The 12202-nt window shown below is 39.7% G+C and overlaps 1 protein-coding gene across 4 annotated transcripts in view; it reads left to right on the forward strand.

The window, feature by feature from the left end:
* LIN54 (lin-54 DREAM MuvB core complex component) overlaps positions 1-12202 on the forward strand; it is a 41729-nt gene that overhangs the window by 13828 nt on the left and 15699 nt on the right. For 3 of the 4 annotated variants that reach the window (XM_071555775.1, XM_071555774.1, XM_071555773.1), the window contains exons 2-3: positions 3385-4112; positions 9503-9623. In XM_071555775.1, coding sequence (XP_071411876.1) covers positions 3420-4112; positions 9503-9623 — 814 coding nt within the window. In that variant the 5' untranslated portion in view covers positions 3385-3419. The remainder of the gene's footprint in view (positions 1-3384; positions 4113-9502; positions 9624-12202) is intronic. The other variant, XM_071555776.1, reaches the window with a different exon arrangement.

A 12202-nucleotide genomic window follows, 5' to 3' on the forward strand; every position in this document is an offset into this window, starting at 1 on the left:
TTCTGCAGTGACAAGCTAGTGACAAAAAGAGAAAAAAGATCAACATTCACAGGTACCTGCCAGATACCGTTCTGTGTGTTTGCCAACAATCCTGGCATTCTTTGTCCAGTTCTTTATAAATCCGCTTTACAACATGATATGTATGTTATCATTTGTGAGTATCAAGAATAGAAATCTGTTCTGTGAGTAGGATGATCACAGGTGGTTCACTCAGCCTGAGAACTTGTTCCCCTTCTCCTTCTAGCAATACCTTGTGCTTTGCTGACAACGTGCTTTAGTCCCTAATTTTTTATATATGTTTGGCTGGTTGGGTGCCCTGAGCTGACCTATGTTTACAGATCTTCATTACATGGATTTCTTCTTGAACTTTTAATTTAGTTGTATTTCATAGGCCAAAGTTTTCTGTTTAGTAATCTGATCCTATAATTTTTGTAGAGTTCCCCAGTCTGATAATATACTCGTGCACTTCCTTGGTCTAGGTCGTTTCTTTCATTCAGATTTTGATCTAAGATGCATCTTTTTGAGGGGTTGTAGGTACAGTTCTTGCGTTATCAAGTACTCAAACTTTAACTGCTGAAGTGAAGGAAGCTTTCAAGGGTTTTAAATAGTTAAAATAATTCTCTGCACTTTCTTGAAGACCTAAGCTGTTAGAATCTTAAAAGAGGTTGCAGGCTTTTACTGTTGGTAATCGCTTTAGTAGAGGAGTTGGAAAAATGGGAACAGTATAAAAGCATTAGTAAAAAATAAACAGCTGAACTGTTGAGAAATCCTGGCTAAATACCAAGAAGTAAAAATCTGCAGGGATGTTGGAGCTGCCTTTGATGACAGCAGCCTCTGGTATAGTATCTAGGGTAACATTTTCATAGTTGCCTTTCTTGTATCTATTTCAGTCATATCCAATATGCAATGAAGAAATAGAAAAAGTAGGTTGCGTATGGTTCTTTTTTGCTGTTGTTGGTGACACAAGCCTGAACACATTAATGGAAGGTAACTGTGAAATTGAGACCTGATTACTGCAAGATCTTCCAACGTGATTGCCATAAGATGTTAATTCAGTAACCATGAGTAATATTTCTTTGTTTTTCTCTTGTCAGCTTCTGATTCCAGGCTTGATATGATGTACTTCTTTTTCTTCTGCATTCTGTTTTGCAAGTGGTTGGTTTGGAATCAGAATGCTGTTTAAAATTCTGACTCTACGTATTTAATACAAATATACCTTCAAATAGATGCAGGTACTTAATAACCATTTACTGCTTTGTAACATAACCAAATGTCAATAATAAAGAATGCAAATAACTGTTGCACTGTAGAAGTACTTAAATATATGTAAGTACTTTATGGTCATACTATTAAAAGAGACTAAGAATAACCTTTCTTCTAGGGAATAACATCTACAAATGCAAACCAAAATCAAGTTATTTAAAATTATTTATAATTACTGAATACGGTGCTTTTTCCACTGTCTAATTTAGATGATTCTCTCCTTTTCAGTCTTGGTGGCAATCACTATTTGGATTGTGGTTGACCCAGAAGTCTTAACTTCTCTATCCAATCCCCTTGTACTTACCAGTATAGACCATGATGCTGGTTTGATTTGCTTTTGGCTTGGGGTTTTTTTTGTGTCCAAAATAGTTTGAAGTTGTGATATCTAAGACAGAAGCTTTTGCAGGTTGCTGAGGAGACAGTGAAGTGACACAGCTCAGAAGAAGAGCTGGTGGCCTTAATATATGCTGAAGCAGTCTACTTTAAGCAGTCTGCCTTTACTATTCCTGTTTTTGTGTCATCTCATATGCAGTAAACCAATTTGACTTTAAGGCAACAATGTGATACTATTACTACTGTCCTTAGGAGTGAGCTGTTTTGTCTAGGGCTGGTTACCAGGGCTGGCATCATTGCAAGCTGGGCAGGCATTACTTTGGGACAAACGCTTTCCAAAGGAGGTATTTCTGGCAGTGACATCAGATAACTTTGTATCTTTAAATGCCTGCCAATAAGTGAGCTGAGTTTGACTGTCGGTCATCTGAACGGGTTCTTTCACAGCTCAGGCGTCTTGAGTGTCATGGCAGTTGGATCTGGCTTGTGCTCTGCAGTGGGGGGGATCAGTGTGGCACCCTTCGCAATCAGGAACTGCTCTGGCACAGCCTCTGGATCTCAGCGTGGAAAGTACGTAATTATAGCAGGTTTTTCCCCCCAGTCCTTCTACCTTGTGGGTAAAATGCAGCCATTCTGTAGCTGGTGTACAAAATGGACGCATGATGACTCCAGAGGAAACAATGTCACCTTGACATTTGATCAGTGTTTTTATTGGCACAGTTCCTTATGGATTAGTATTAATATCTCAGCTTTGCTTTTCCTAGCAAGTGAGAAACAGAATTTGCAAGGATTTTGTCCTCTTGAGCTTATAATGAGTACTTGGGAGTGTGTGCATGTACCTGTGGTACGATGGCCCATCCAGTGCACAGTGTGCTTGTGGGGTCAGCAAGTGGGGAAATGCTCTATTAAGCTGATCTGTTTTCAGACTCTGACAATGATACAGTTTTAAGGGGAATGGTAGATGTGACCATTTCCATCAGTGTCTTTAAGGTTTTTCAAGTGGTAAGTTCTGCTGGCTTTGAATTTCACTGCAGTTTTTCTTTTCACTCTTATCAGTCAACTTTAAAAAGTCTGTTTTCTTTCATATGGGATGTTCTTTGTTTTGTGTTTTGAACGCTCTTCAAATTAGTAATGAATTTGGGCATTCTGTTTCCTGGTGAGTATTGAGGAAAAAAAAATTACTGAGCTGCTCTTTTGATAGTGAGCATGGAGGGATTATCTGTTCATCTTGGAAGTGCAGGGCTTTGGATTGGTCCTGGGGTGGGTGGGCTGCTGACAGAGCTTGTGATGTTGTTAAAGCCTGTCACTAAAGAGCAGTTTGTTTTTCTGAGATTTCCAAAATGAAACTTTGGCAAAAATGTTACATCTGTTATGGATCCCAAGTCTCTTGATGCAAGCTAACCTGCTAATCAATGATGACATATATGAGAAAAGACATCATCCACTCTTGCTTTATCCTTCAGTAAGTTTGAATGTCTGTGTCCATGTCTTCAGGGAGAAACTTGTTTGAGTACTGTTGTCAAGAATGGACTGGTAATCAACACCAAATCAGTGCCTTGATTTGACCTCAGTGAATGATGTTGTAAAGGTTTGATCTAAGTTGTTACTGAGAGTGAATTCAGCTTAATGTGTTGTGTTCTGATAACAATTTCTTTCCACAATATCCCTCCTGTGCATGCACAATGCTTTGTCTGAAAAAATTCTACCGTATTTTCTTCTTTGGTAACATTATTTTTAAAGCTTTGAAAATGTATGTTTTCTGGAAGCCAATAACTTTTTAAAATATTTCAGTACCTGCTCCGGTCATCGCTGCCACTGCTACTAAAATGGAGGTGGTTTCAGCAGAAGTCAACAGCTTGCTCCCTGAGGAAATAATGGACACCGGCATAACTCTGGTGGAAGATGACGGCATCGAGGCAGTTATTGTGTCATCGCCGATGGGAGACTCTATTCCCATGGAAACAGAACTGGAAGAAATAGTGACCATAAGCTCCACCAGCGACTCGTCAGCTCCGACCACAGCCACAGTCACCACAGAGTCAGTCACTGCTCCCAGCAGCCATGCAGGGGATGCGACAGCGAACACCACGACCCCAGCACCTGATGTGAACGCTGCTGCAAAGCCCACCTTCCCCAGTGGCCTCCATAAACTTGGTACTCAGACCCCTGTCACTATATCAGCCAATCAAATTATTCTGAACAAGACCACCGATATTAAAATAGGCAATCAGAGTATTAAACCGGATGGACAAAAGCTCATTGTAACAACTTTGGGCAAGTCTGGCCAACCTATTGTTTTAGCATTACCCCACAGCCAACTCCCGCAGGCGCAGAAGGCTGTGTCCCAAGCCCAAGGCGGAGACTCCAAGGTACAAGGCCAGCAAATCAAAGTTGTTATTGGAGGTCGGTCGGAAGTGAAACCTGTTGTTGGTGTCTCGGCTTTGACGCAGGGGAGTCAGCTGATAAACACTGCGGCCCAGCCCTCTGTCTTGCAGTCTCAGCAAGTAAAAACAGTACAGGTAAAGTGAGTTATGCTAATGAAAAGTCTTAAAACCAGTTTTGTTGCTGCAGTTGTCTGTTTCCTGCACTGATTGACACACTGTTGTTTTCAGCCTTTGCATTTATTCTTTGTATTAAAAAATACAACGCTGCTCTTAGCCCATGCTTTCATCTGTGGATGCGTTTGCCATTTTATGCTGTTTGCCTCTAGCTACTGTCTAGAAATTTAGGATTTGCCTCAGAGAAGGTGAACTATTCAGTAAATTGAAGATAATTTTCGTATTTTCATTTTATGAAAATAAATTCTACATACTTTCAGGAAGGCTGAATTAACTCTATATATATATTGTTCTTTATTCAAAGTGTACATTTCTTATGAAAGAATAGCTTCTGCCTATCACATTTAATTTGTTTAAATAAACTTTCTGGAAAAAACTCATCTGAACAAGAACAGAAAGGAATATCTTGTCTGCCTCACATCTAGTTAAGCTTTTTAGTAGATTATGATGGGCTAGACATTATCATAAGATGAACACTTCAGGGTCTTATTCCCAGGTTCTGGCATGGATCTTGAGATATTTGAAACCACAGATAATCTGCTTGGATCTGAAAATGTGTTGGAAAGACTTGGATTATAACCCAAATGGTCTGATTTTCATGTGGCTCAGCTAAATGTGAGTCACTTTGTTCTAGCTGACAGTGAGGTAGAAATAAGACCTCTTGAAGTAAAGGAAAAGCAGAATTCAATGCAGGTTATGATGGAAAAATATTTATTTTTCTCTTGAAATGAAGTAAGAAATTAAAATCCAAGCATTCTAATAAAAATAATCAGCTGCACATAAAAAACAAGAGTTTAAAGTGTTTATTTGCTAAATGTTCCCTGACTAGTATTTTGTGGCAAGCAAATGTGAGCAACTCTCAAGATTTTTTTATAAATCTGTAGGTGATTCCTGCACCAATTTATGCTTTCTCTTTATTTATTGCTACATTGTACCTGTGGAAAGATGTTTAATAATGTCTGTTTGAAACATAAATTTTCTCAAGGGACTTATAATTGATGATCAAGGTACATAAACAGTTGGCACTAAAGCCTTCATAAAAGTCTCTGCTCTTGACTCAGCGCAGGAACATTTAAGAGTGGGTCTGTTCCTGGTACTTGGCTTCAGTTATTTACTGCCAAGTGACAGATGCAGGAAACTGAGGAGAATGACTTAGCTGTGATGTGGTTTCTCTTGTATGAGGTGACCTTGTGTTATCAGTGACTGAAATAGAGTTACTTGGCCATTGACCTCTCCCATTTGTCATTAGAAATTCTACAGGTTCCTTGACAAAAGCTCTTACAAATAGACTTGCATCCAATTATAAATCTAGTTAATTGCACTTTGAGTAAATTTGTTTTGTTGGGATCTCTTTTTATTAAACCATTGCTTCCATTTGCACAAGAGATTGAATTGGTAGCACCTGACGTTCCTTTTTTCCTATAAGGAGAGGGGGAAGTAGAAATGGAAAGCAAGACAACATTAGTACTGCAGGGAAGATGATTACATTGGCTCGTCACAGACAGTGCTTTTCCCAGTAGGAAAAAACTAATGTGTCAGAGTCCTAAGTGAGACTAGTGAGACATTCATGGTCTGTTCTACCATAATAACAGGGAAGATAACCTGCACCTTGAGTCCCTGGTTTAGAAAATGAAATCCTGCATTTAGTTACACTGTCACTGTCACAGGGGCTTTGTATATCTTTACAGAAACTCAACTGGCCATGCTGTGATCTCATTGTGGCAGTTGAGATCTCAGCACTTCAGGCATAATTGGTAGAGTTCAGCAAAGTGTTTCTTGGAATTTCGCTCCTCCTCTGATTGCAGTTCTAGAGTCTGTGAGATTTAAAGTGTGCAGGACCTTTGGCCTCATCTGTATCCAGAGGTTAATTACTGTCTCTTGGGAACTTGCCCTTGTTCAGTTGAAACTACTGCCATGGCATGTGTGGAAAAAACTACCAGACAAGTGCATCCGCTTTCAGCCTGCAGCTCCTGCCTCCACAGAGGCTCAAAAGCAGTGATGTGCCTGCTGGTGCACTACTTGAGTCTGATTGCACTAAGCTGGAGTTTAGCCTTGCACGTGACTCTGAACCAGATGCCCAAACACATCACCATAGCTGTCATTAAGCTGGTCTAACTTGTACTTGGTTTGATGTAGTAACTGGCTCTGGTTTTAGCAGTTACATTAATGTGTCTGTAGCATCTTTGCTGCCATGGCAAGGGAACTGCTGAAGCCATCATTGTGGCTTCATCTCGTTGTGGAAAAGTGACTTTGTGCACTCCCTAACCTCAAACTCCTATTTCTAGCTCAGTTTCTTTATCTTCTCTGGAGTATGCTGTTCTCCTTTTCTATTTCTCAAATCCCTGAGTTTTTATATTATGCCAAGTATAAATGACATAGAGAGTGCCTACAAGCTCCTAAGAGGTCATCTAGAAGTGGATTTATAGTATGTTTGCTCCTTTTTGGTAGCTGATCATGCAGATGTCCAGCAGTAAATGTGAGTTATGGGTGTGCCTTTTTCTGTATGAATAGACCACAGTTTGACAATGGAAAACAGGGTCCAGCCATTTAGTTACCTTGCTAGTTCATCTTTAGTGGAGAGTGCTTAGGAAGACATAATTTGACCACTTAAATCAAGTTGCCTGCAGATAAATTTCCACTTTTCTAGGGGAAAGAAGGGGTTAGTGTATGCTTCTAAATATCATAATATTCTTACAGAAGAGCTTGTTCCCCCAGGAAATATTTTTGCAGTTTAATTCAAAGTAGCTTGGAGAGGCCATGCTTAGTTTACATAGGCAAGGGAATAATGTTAAGCACCTTGTGACTAGTACAGGCAATGGCACAGGGCTCCAGAGAACTTGCCGTTCTGAAGTATTGAAGCAGCAGTCTGTCACCTTGATTATTTCCTTTGACTTCTCCACTCTCTACTGAAATGGTTAGTGAATTTGCCACTGGAGCCCAGAAGCTTCTCACAGGTGGCTGGGGTTATCAGCTCAGTGGCAAAGCCTCAGCAAGGCTTGCTTGGCAGCAGGTGGGGGCAAGAGTGCTGTTCCTCACCTACAATCAAACATGTTTGAGTCTTGCTATGTTTCCTAAGCACTCAGGGCAATCACTCGTTTATTAGACTTTCTTTGTAGACAAATAGTTCACCCAAAAAGCAGGAGGAATTTATCTGAGGAAGACACTGCAAGTTCAATGTGAGAGAAGCAGGGCTACTTGTGTTACCAGCTATTGTTTTGTGATTTTTAAGGGTTTTTTCTGAAATCCTTCTTGTTACACGTATTCATGTAAGTCATTTAAGCACATTTATTGACTGTTACTGGGAAACACCTGCTGTTGTACAGAGCTGGCTGTTCCTGCTTCATGTTGATCATGTTCTGAGCCAGACTTTGCTCTCACTTCAGAGGGTAAAAGCAATAGCAGTTGAGTTGTGATAATACCTTATGGCAGGGTAAGATTAATTTAAGCTATAATAGAAGCCTCAAATCAAGCAAATGAAATGTGTGAAATTTATCAGAAATTAAAATATCTTCAAATTAAAAAAAAATTACTGATGAAATGCCTCCTCATCTATCAGCTGTGTATGCTTAGAGAACTGAATCCTTTGAATTTTAAAATGACTTTGAGTTAAATTCATGAACCAGGCTGTGAATGAAGCTTCCTTCTTCAAACAACTCACATTTCAAAGTTGCAGTTAATGTATCTCCAGAATGAGCAGGTTTATTTCTTCTGTTTCATTTGAAGCCTCAGCAATTGTATGTCACCTATAAAGCAGCTGATGTGCCCTGGAAGCAGCATCTATGGTCTGAGGTGGATGTTTGCTGTGAGGAACACGGGGACTGTAGCTGTGGAGCAGCACATGGTGTCCTTTAAATGAGGTGTGTTCTCTGCCTGTGCCTGGTGTCAGAGCTGCTCATTGCAGGCTTCCCTCTGCTCAGGCCTCAGGCACACAGAGGTTTCCATAGCAGGCTGGAGGGCTCCAGTGCCATAGCAGGGGGGAGCTCTGGCTTCCCTGGTTGTGCCATGAGTCTACTTCTGGAAGCTGGAGCAGCTTCACTTGTGCTCTTTGTGGAGCAGCTGAGGAATTCATTATGTGCTGCTGAATACTTTGAATCTCTTGGCGTTACTTGCTGTAAAAAAGGTGTTTTCAGTCAACAAATTCTATAGATAGGGTTTTGTGTAGGAAACCATAACATCCAGCCTACTCAATTGCTTCGTTTAAGCATTCCTAACTTTCTCAGGCTGTTAAAAGTAGCTGCTGTCCCTGTATCTTTGCATGTCAGTGAGAGTTCTCCAGTTAGCTGCTTGAGTGATGAAGGTGGTTGTGCCTTTGAGAGGCAGCTCCCTACATGAGATGCCAATGTCGAGCCTCTCTGATATTGCTGGAGTTGGTGGCTGGTGCCCACAGGATGTGCTTGGGGGTGTACGGTGAAGGAGAGGCAGGATGTACCTGCTTTAGTAACGCTTTCCAGTGTGGTCACGTGGATTCAGGGAAGATCCCAGCAAGTCTACATCTGTAGGCAGCCTCTGTGGTCAGCAGGTTAAAAGTCTTTGAAAAAAGACAACTTTTAATTTGAACTATTCACTAGCTGAGTGCCTATGTATAAAAACTATTAGAATAAATGCACAGGTAGTTAACTTCTTTCAGTGAGGAAAGGGGGGAAGAGTCATCTTTAAGACTTTTAAGACTTTAGGTTGAAGGGATCTGTCAGCAAGTTGCATGTAGCATGTTCTCAGTCCAGCTGTGTTTCATGAGACTGGATCACAAAAGTTAAAAAAAGACCCCTTGTACCCAGAGGTACCCAACTGATTTGTTCTTGGCTAGTGCCTACCCAAAACTTTCAGGGACTCGTGAGCCATGTACTTCTGGGGAACTGTTGCAGAAAGTCGCTTCCCCATTTGGAAAACAAAAGTGTGCTGCTATGTCAAAATAGGCCAAGAGATGTTTCAGAGGAGTAGTTTTCATATTTAAGTCACTGGAGGCCAAGTTTTGTCCTGGTTGGCTCAGAAAGAAGTGACTTCCTTTAAAACTTCAAATACTGAAAGTCGTGCATTTAATTTTAATATTTTTATGTAGACCAACAGCATGTAAGAAATCATTTCAGCATCTTAAAGTTGAGGTGTATTTGCCCAGAGAGATACCTGTGAAAAAGCTGTAACGGATTTGGATTTGCTGTCCTACTTTGGTAGCTGGAGTTCTGAAGTGTCATGGATGATATCCTAACTCTTTCTATAGGGAGAAATGGAGATGAAATGTGAGATAAGCAGTTATTCTTCTGAATGCAAGTATTGCCCTTTTTATTTTTAATGTACTTAACAATACAATAACTTAGATCCAAAATGCTTTAGATCTTTTCTCCTCCATCTTTTAGATTGCGAAGAAGACCCGCACCCCAACTTCTGGCCCGGTGATCACCAAGCTGATATTTGCAAAACCAATCAATAGCAAAGCTGTTACAGGGCAGACCACTCAAGTGTCACCAGTCATTGCAGGTTGTACTACTTTGACTTGTTTTGCTTTACCTTTTTTTAAAGGCTGTTCAAAGACATGGTGATTGTAGAAATTTTTTTGTCTCAACCATTTTACTTTAGTTTGTCAAAGCACCTCAAGCAATGGAAAAAAGAGATCAGAGCATTTTTTGGGTAGAAGCAGATAAATGCAGTTGTTGATACCTTTATACTTAGCTCATTTAGAATAATCTTTGTAATTGCAGAGTTGCTTTCACTGCAAGGTGCTTTTACTTTATGGATTTTAGGGAGGAGAAAAAAGAACCCCAGAGCCACAGAAAAGAATACTTGATAAACAGAAAGTATTTGTAGAAACATTATATAAACACACAGGAAAAGGAGAGATATCCGACTGTATGACTTTAATCTGCTTATAGTTGGGCTTAAATATAATACAAGTAGCAGGAAAAGTGTTTGAGTGAAAAAACTGAATAAAGCAGTGTTATTTTTGGTAAGTTGTTCACCTACTTATAAAATAACTGTTGTAGATGTGTCTAAGAAAGTAATTAAGGCAAATAAGAAATATTTTTTCACTTTGAAAAACAAATCCATGTATCCTTAAAATAAAAACAAACAAGCAAAAAAGCCCCAAACACAAAAGCCCAAACAACCATAGAACAACAACAAAAGCACCGCCAAAATGAAAGAAAAAAACAACAGTGTAATAACTTGTTCATTATGGCGGTGGGACTAATGTATCTGTTGCTAAATGCTTCATAGCATATATGCAAGTAGCATCTTAGACAGATGAATTATCTATAAAGAATAAATGTAGGAAGCCAGAGTTGTCTTCAGAGCTCTGAAGGATGTCTTTAACCACTTCCAGATTGACCAACCCAAGTAGGCCTAGAATCTTTCCCACATATTTAAGCAAATTTGTTAAGTCTGTACAGAACTGGGACTTCAGCTGGTTTTAAGAAGTATGGATCTGTCTCCTGTATTCAAAGCTCCAATAGATACAAGTGAATGGCATGTAATGAGACATAATCTTCCTCCTCAGTTGTCAGGCTGCCTGCAGCCCAACGTGTGTTTCAGTGAAAGGGGGATTCCCCATCCCACTCCCTTTCTCAAACAATTCCCTACCAAATATATAGACCCATGAATAAGAAGATTGCTGTGCTTATAAATACTTGAATTAAGCTGTTTATATGTTAAAAAAAAGAAAACAAAATGCGAACATACAGAAAATCTAACCTAAAACCATTAAAAACAACTTGCAGTCTTTAAATCAATATTTTGGAAAATCAAGAGTACTTGTACCTGAGCCTGTGAGAAAAGCATCACTCAGCAGTGAAGATGCTTTGCTATTAAAGAGGGAATTCTTTTTAAACATCTGCCTTTCCTTGTACCATTACAGCCAGAACAGCTTGTCAGCTTTGAGAGGCTGGCATCATTGTAGGGAAGGTGTAACGTTTGTGTTTTGTATTTCAATTTTGTTTGCATATTTTTATGAATCTGTTAAATATTTTTAATTGCTTGGGAATTCCTACAAACTGAGGTGGAAGTTGTAAATTTGAAAGACTTGTCAATATAAGTAAACAACCAGATTCTGTTCAGGAAGCTGATGCTAAGGGCACAGAGGAGATGCAGAGTAGGAAAGCTGTCACTAGAAAAAGTAATTCAACACATTGACAACTGTAGATGGTAAAATTCCCACTGACTATGACATTGTTCAAGTGGCTTTAGCAGGTGCTGGCTACTGTTTGTGTTGTTAGTTAGACTGCACGAAAGAGGTTATTTTAGAGTACATAGACCTCGGAGGAAATCAGATTTCCATGAGGACAGTGCTTTTTGTTGTGAGTCCTGGTTGCCTTTAATTGTTTTGCCACTTGGTTTTGGATGGAAAAGTTATGCTGGTATGTATTTTTTTCTTATTTTTACAAGTATAGTCCAAGAGAATGGGTGACAGAGAAGTTATAACAGAAATGAGTCTGAACCAAAGTGCAATAGAGGAAAGCTCAGTGGTCAAGCACTTTTTGGAAAGAAACATAGAAAGTGTGGGGGAAAAAAATCTGTTTTCCATTATGGGAGTTTTGCAATATTCCTGAGACTGATTTCCTGATTTGGCACTGCTGGTTTTGATGTTTACTGTTCTTCGGCACTGTAAAAACAGTTTGTAGAGCCACAGTACCATCCTTGTTCTCATGTGTGTGTCATGTATTCTGTTAGGCAGTGAAAGAAACAACAACCAACACAGAGAAGAAAAATACCAAAAACCTTGGAGTTCAGTGTGAACAGACCAAACACCTTTTTCTTGGTCAGTGTAACACAGCTCATTTTTGATGGCTGAGGTTTCAAAGGGAAGTAGTCCCCCACAGATACATCAGCCCAGGGACTTCCTAGGAAACTGCCAGCTGAGTGTTTTTGTGCAGTGGAGGTGTATTGGAGCTCAGGATGCTGTCCTGGCTGTAAAGAATTTTCAGCTCAATGTCACAGAAAGCTCAATGTACTTCAAGCCCAAGTGAACTGTCCTATTATTTGCAACAATACCAATTATTTTCCTCTTTGTTGCTAAATCTAACTTAAAGAACACTGGTGTTCTTTGTACCATGTCGTACACTCTC

Source organism: Pithys albifrons, chromosome 5, assembly GCF_047495875.1.
Source record: "Pithys albifrons albifrons isolate INPA30051 chromosome 5, PitAlb_v1, whole genome shotgun sequence".
In the NCBI taxonomy this organism is placed as follows: Eukaryota; Metazoa; Chordata; class Aves; order Passeriformes; family Thamnophilidae; genus Pithys; species Pithys albifrons.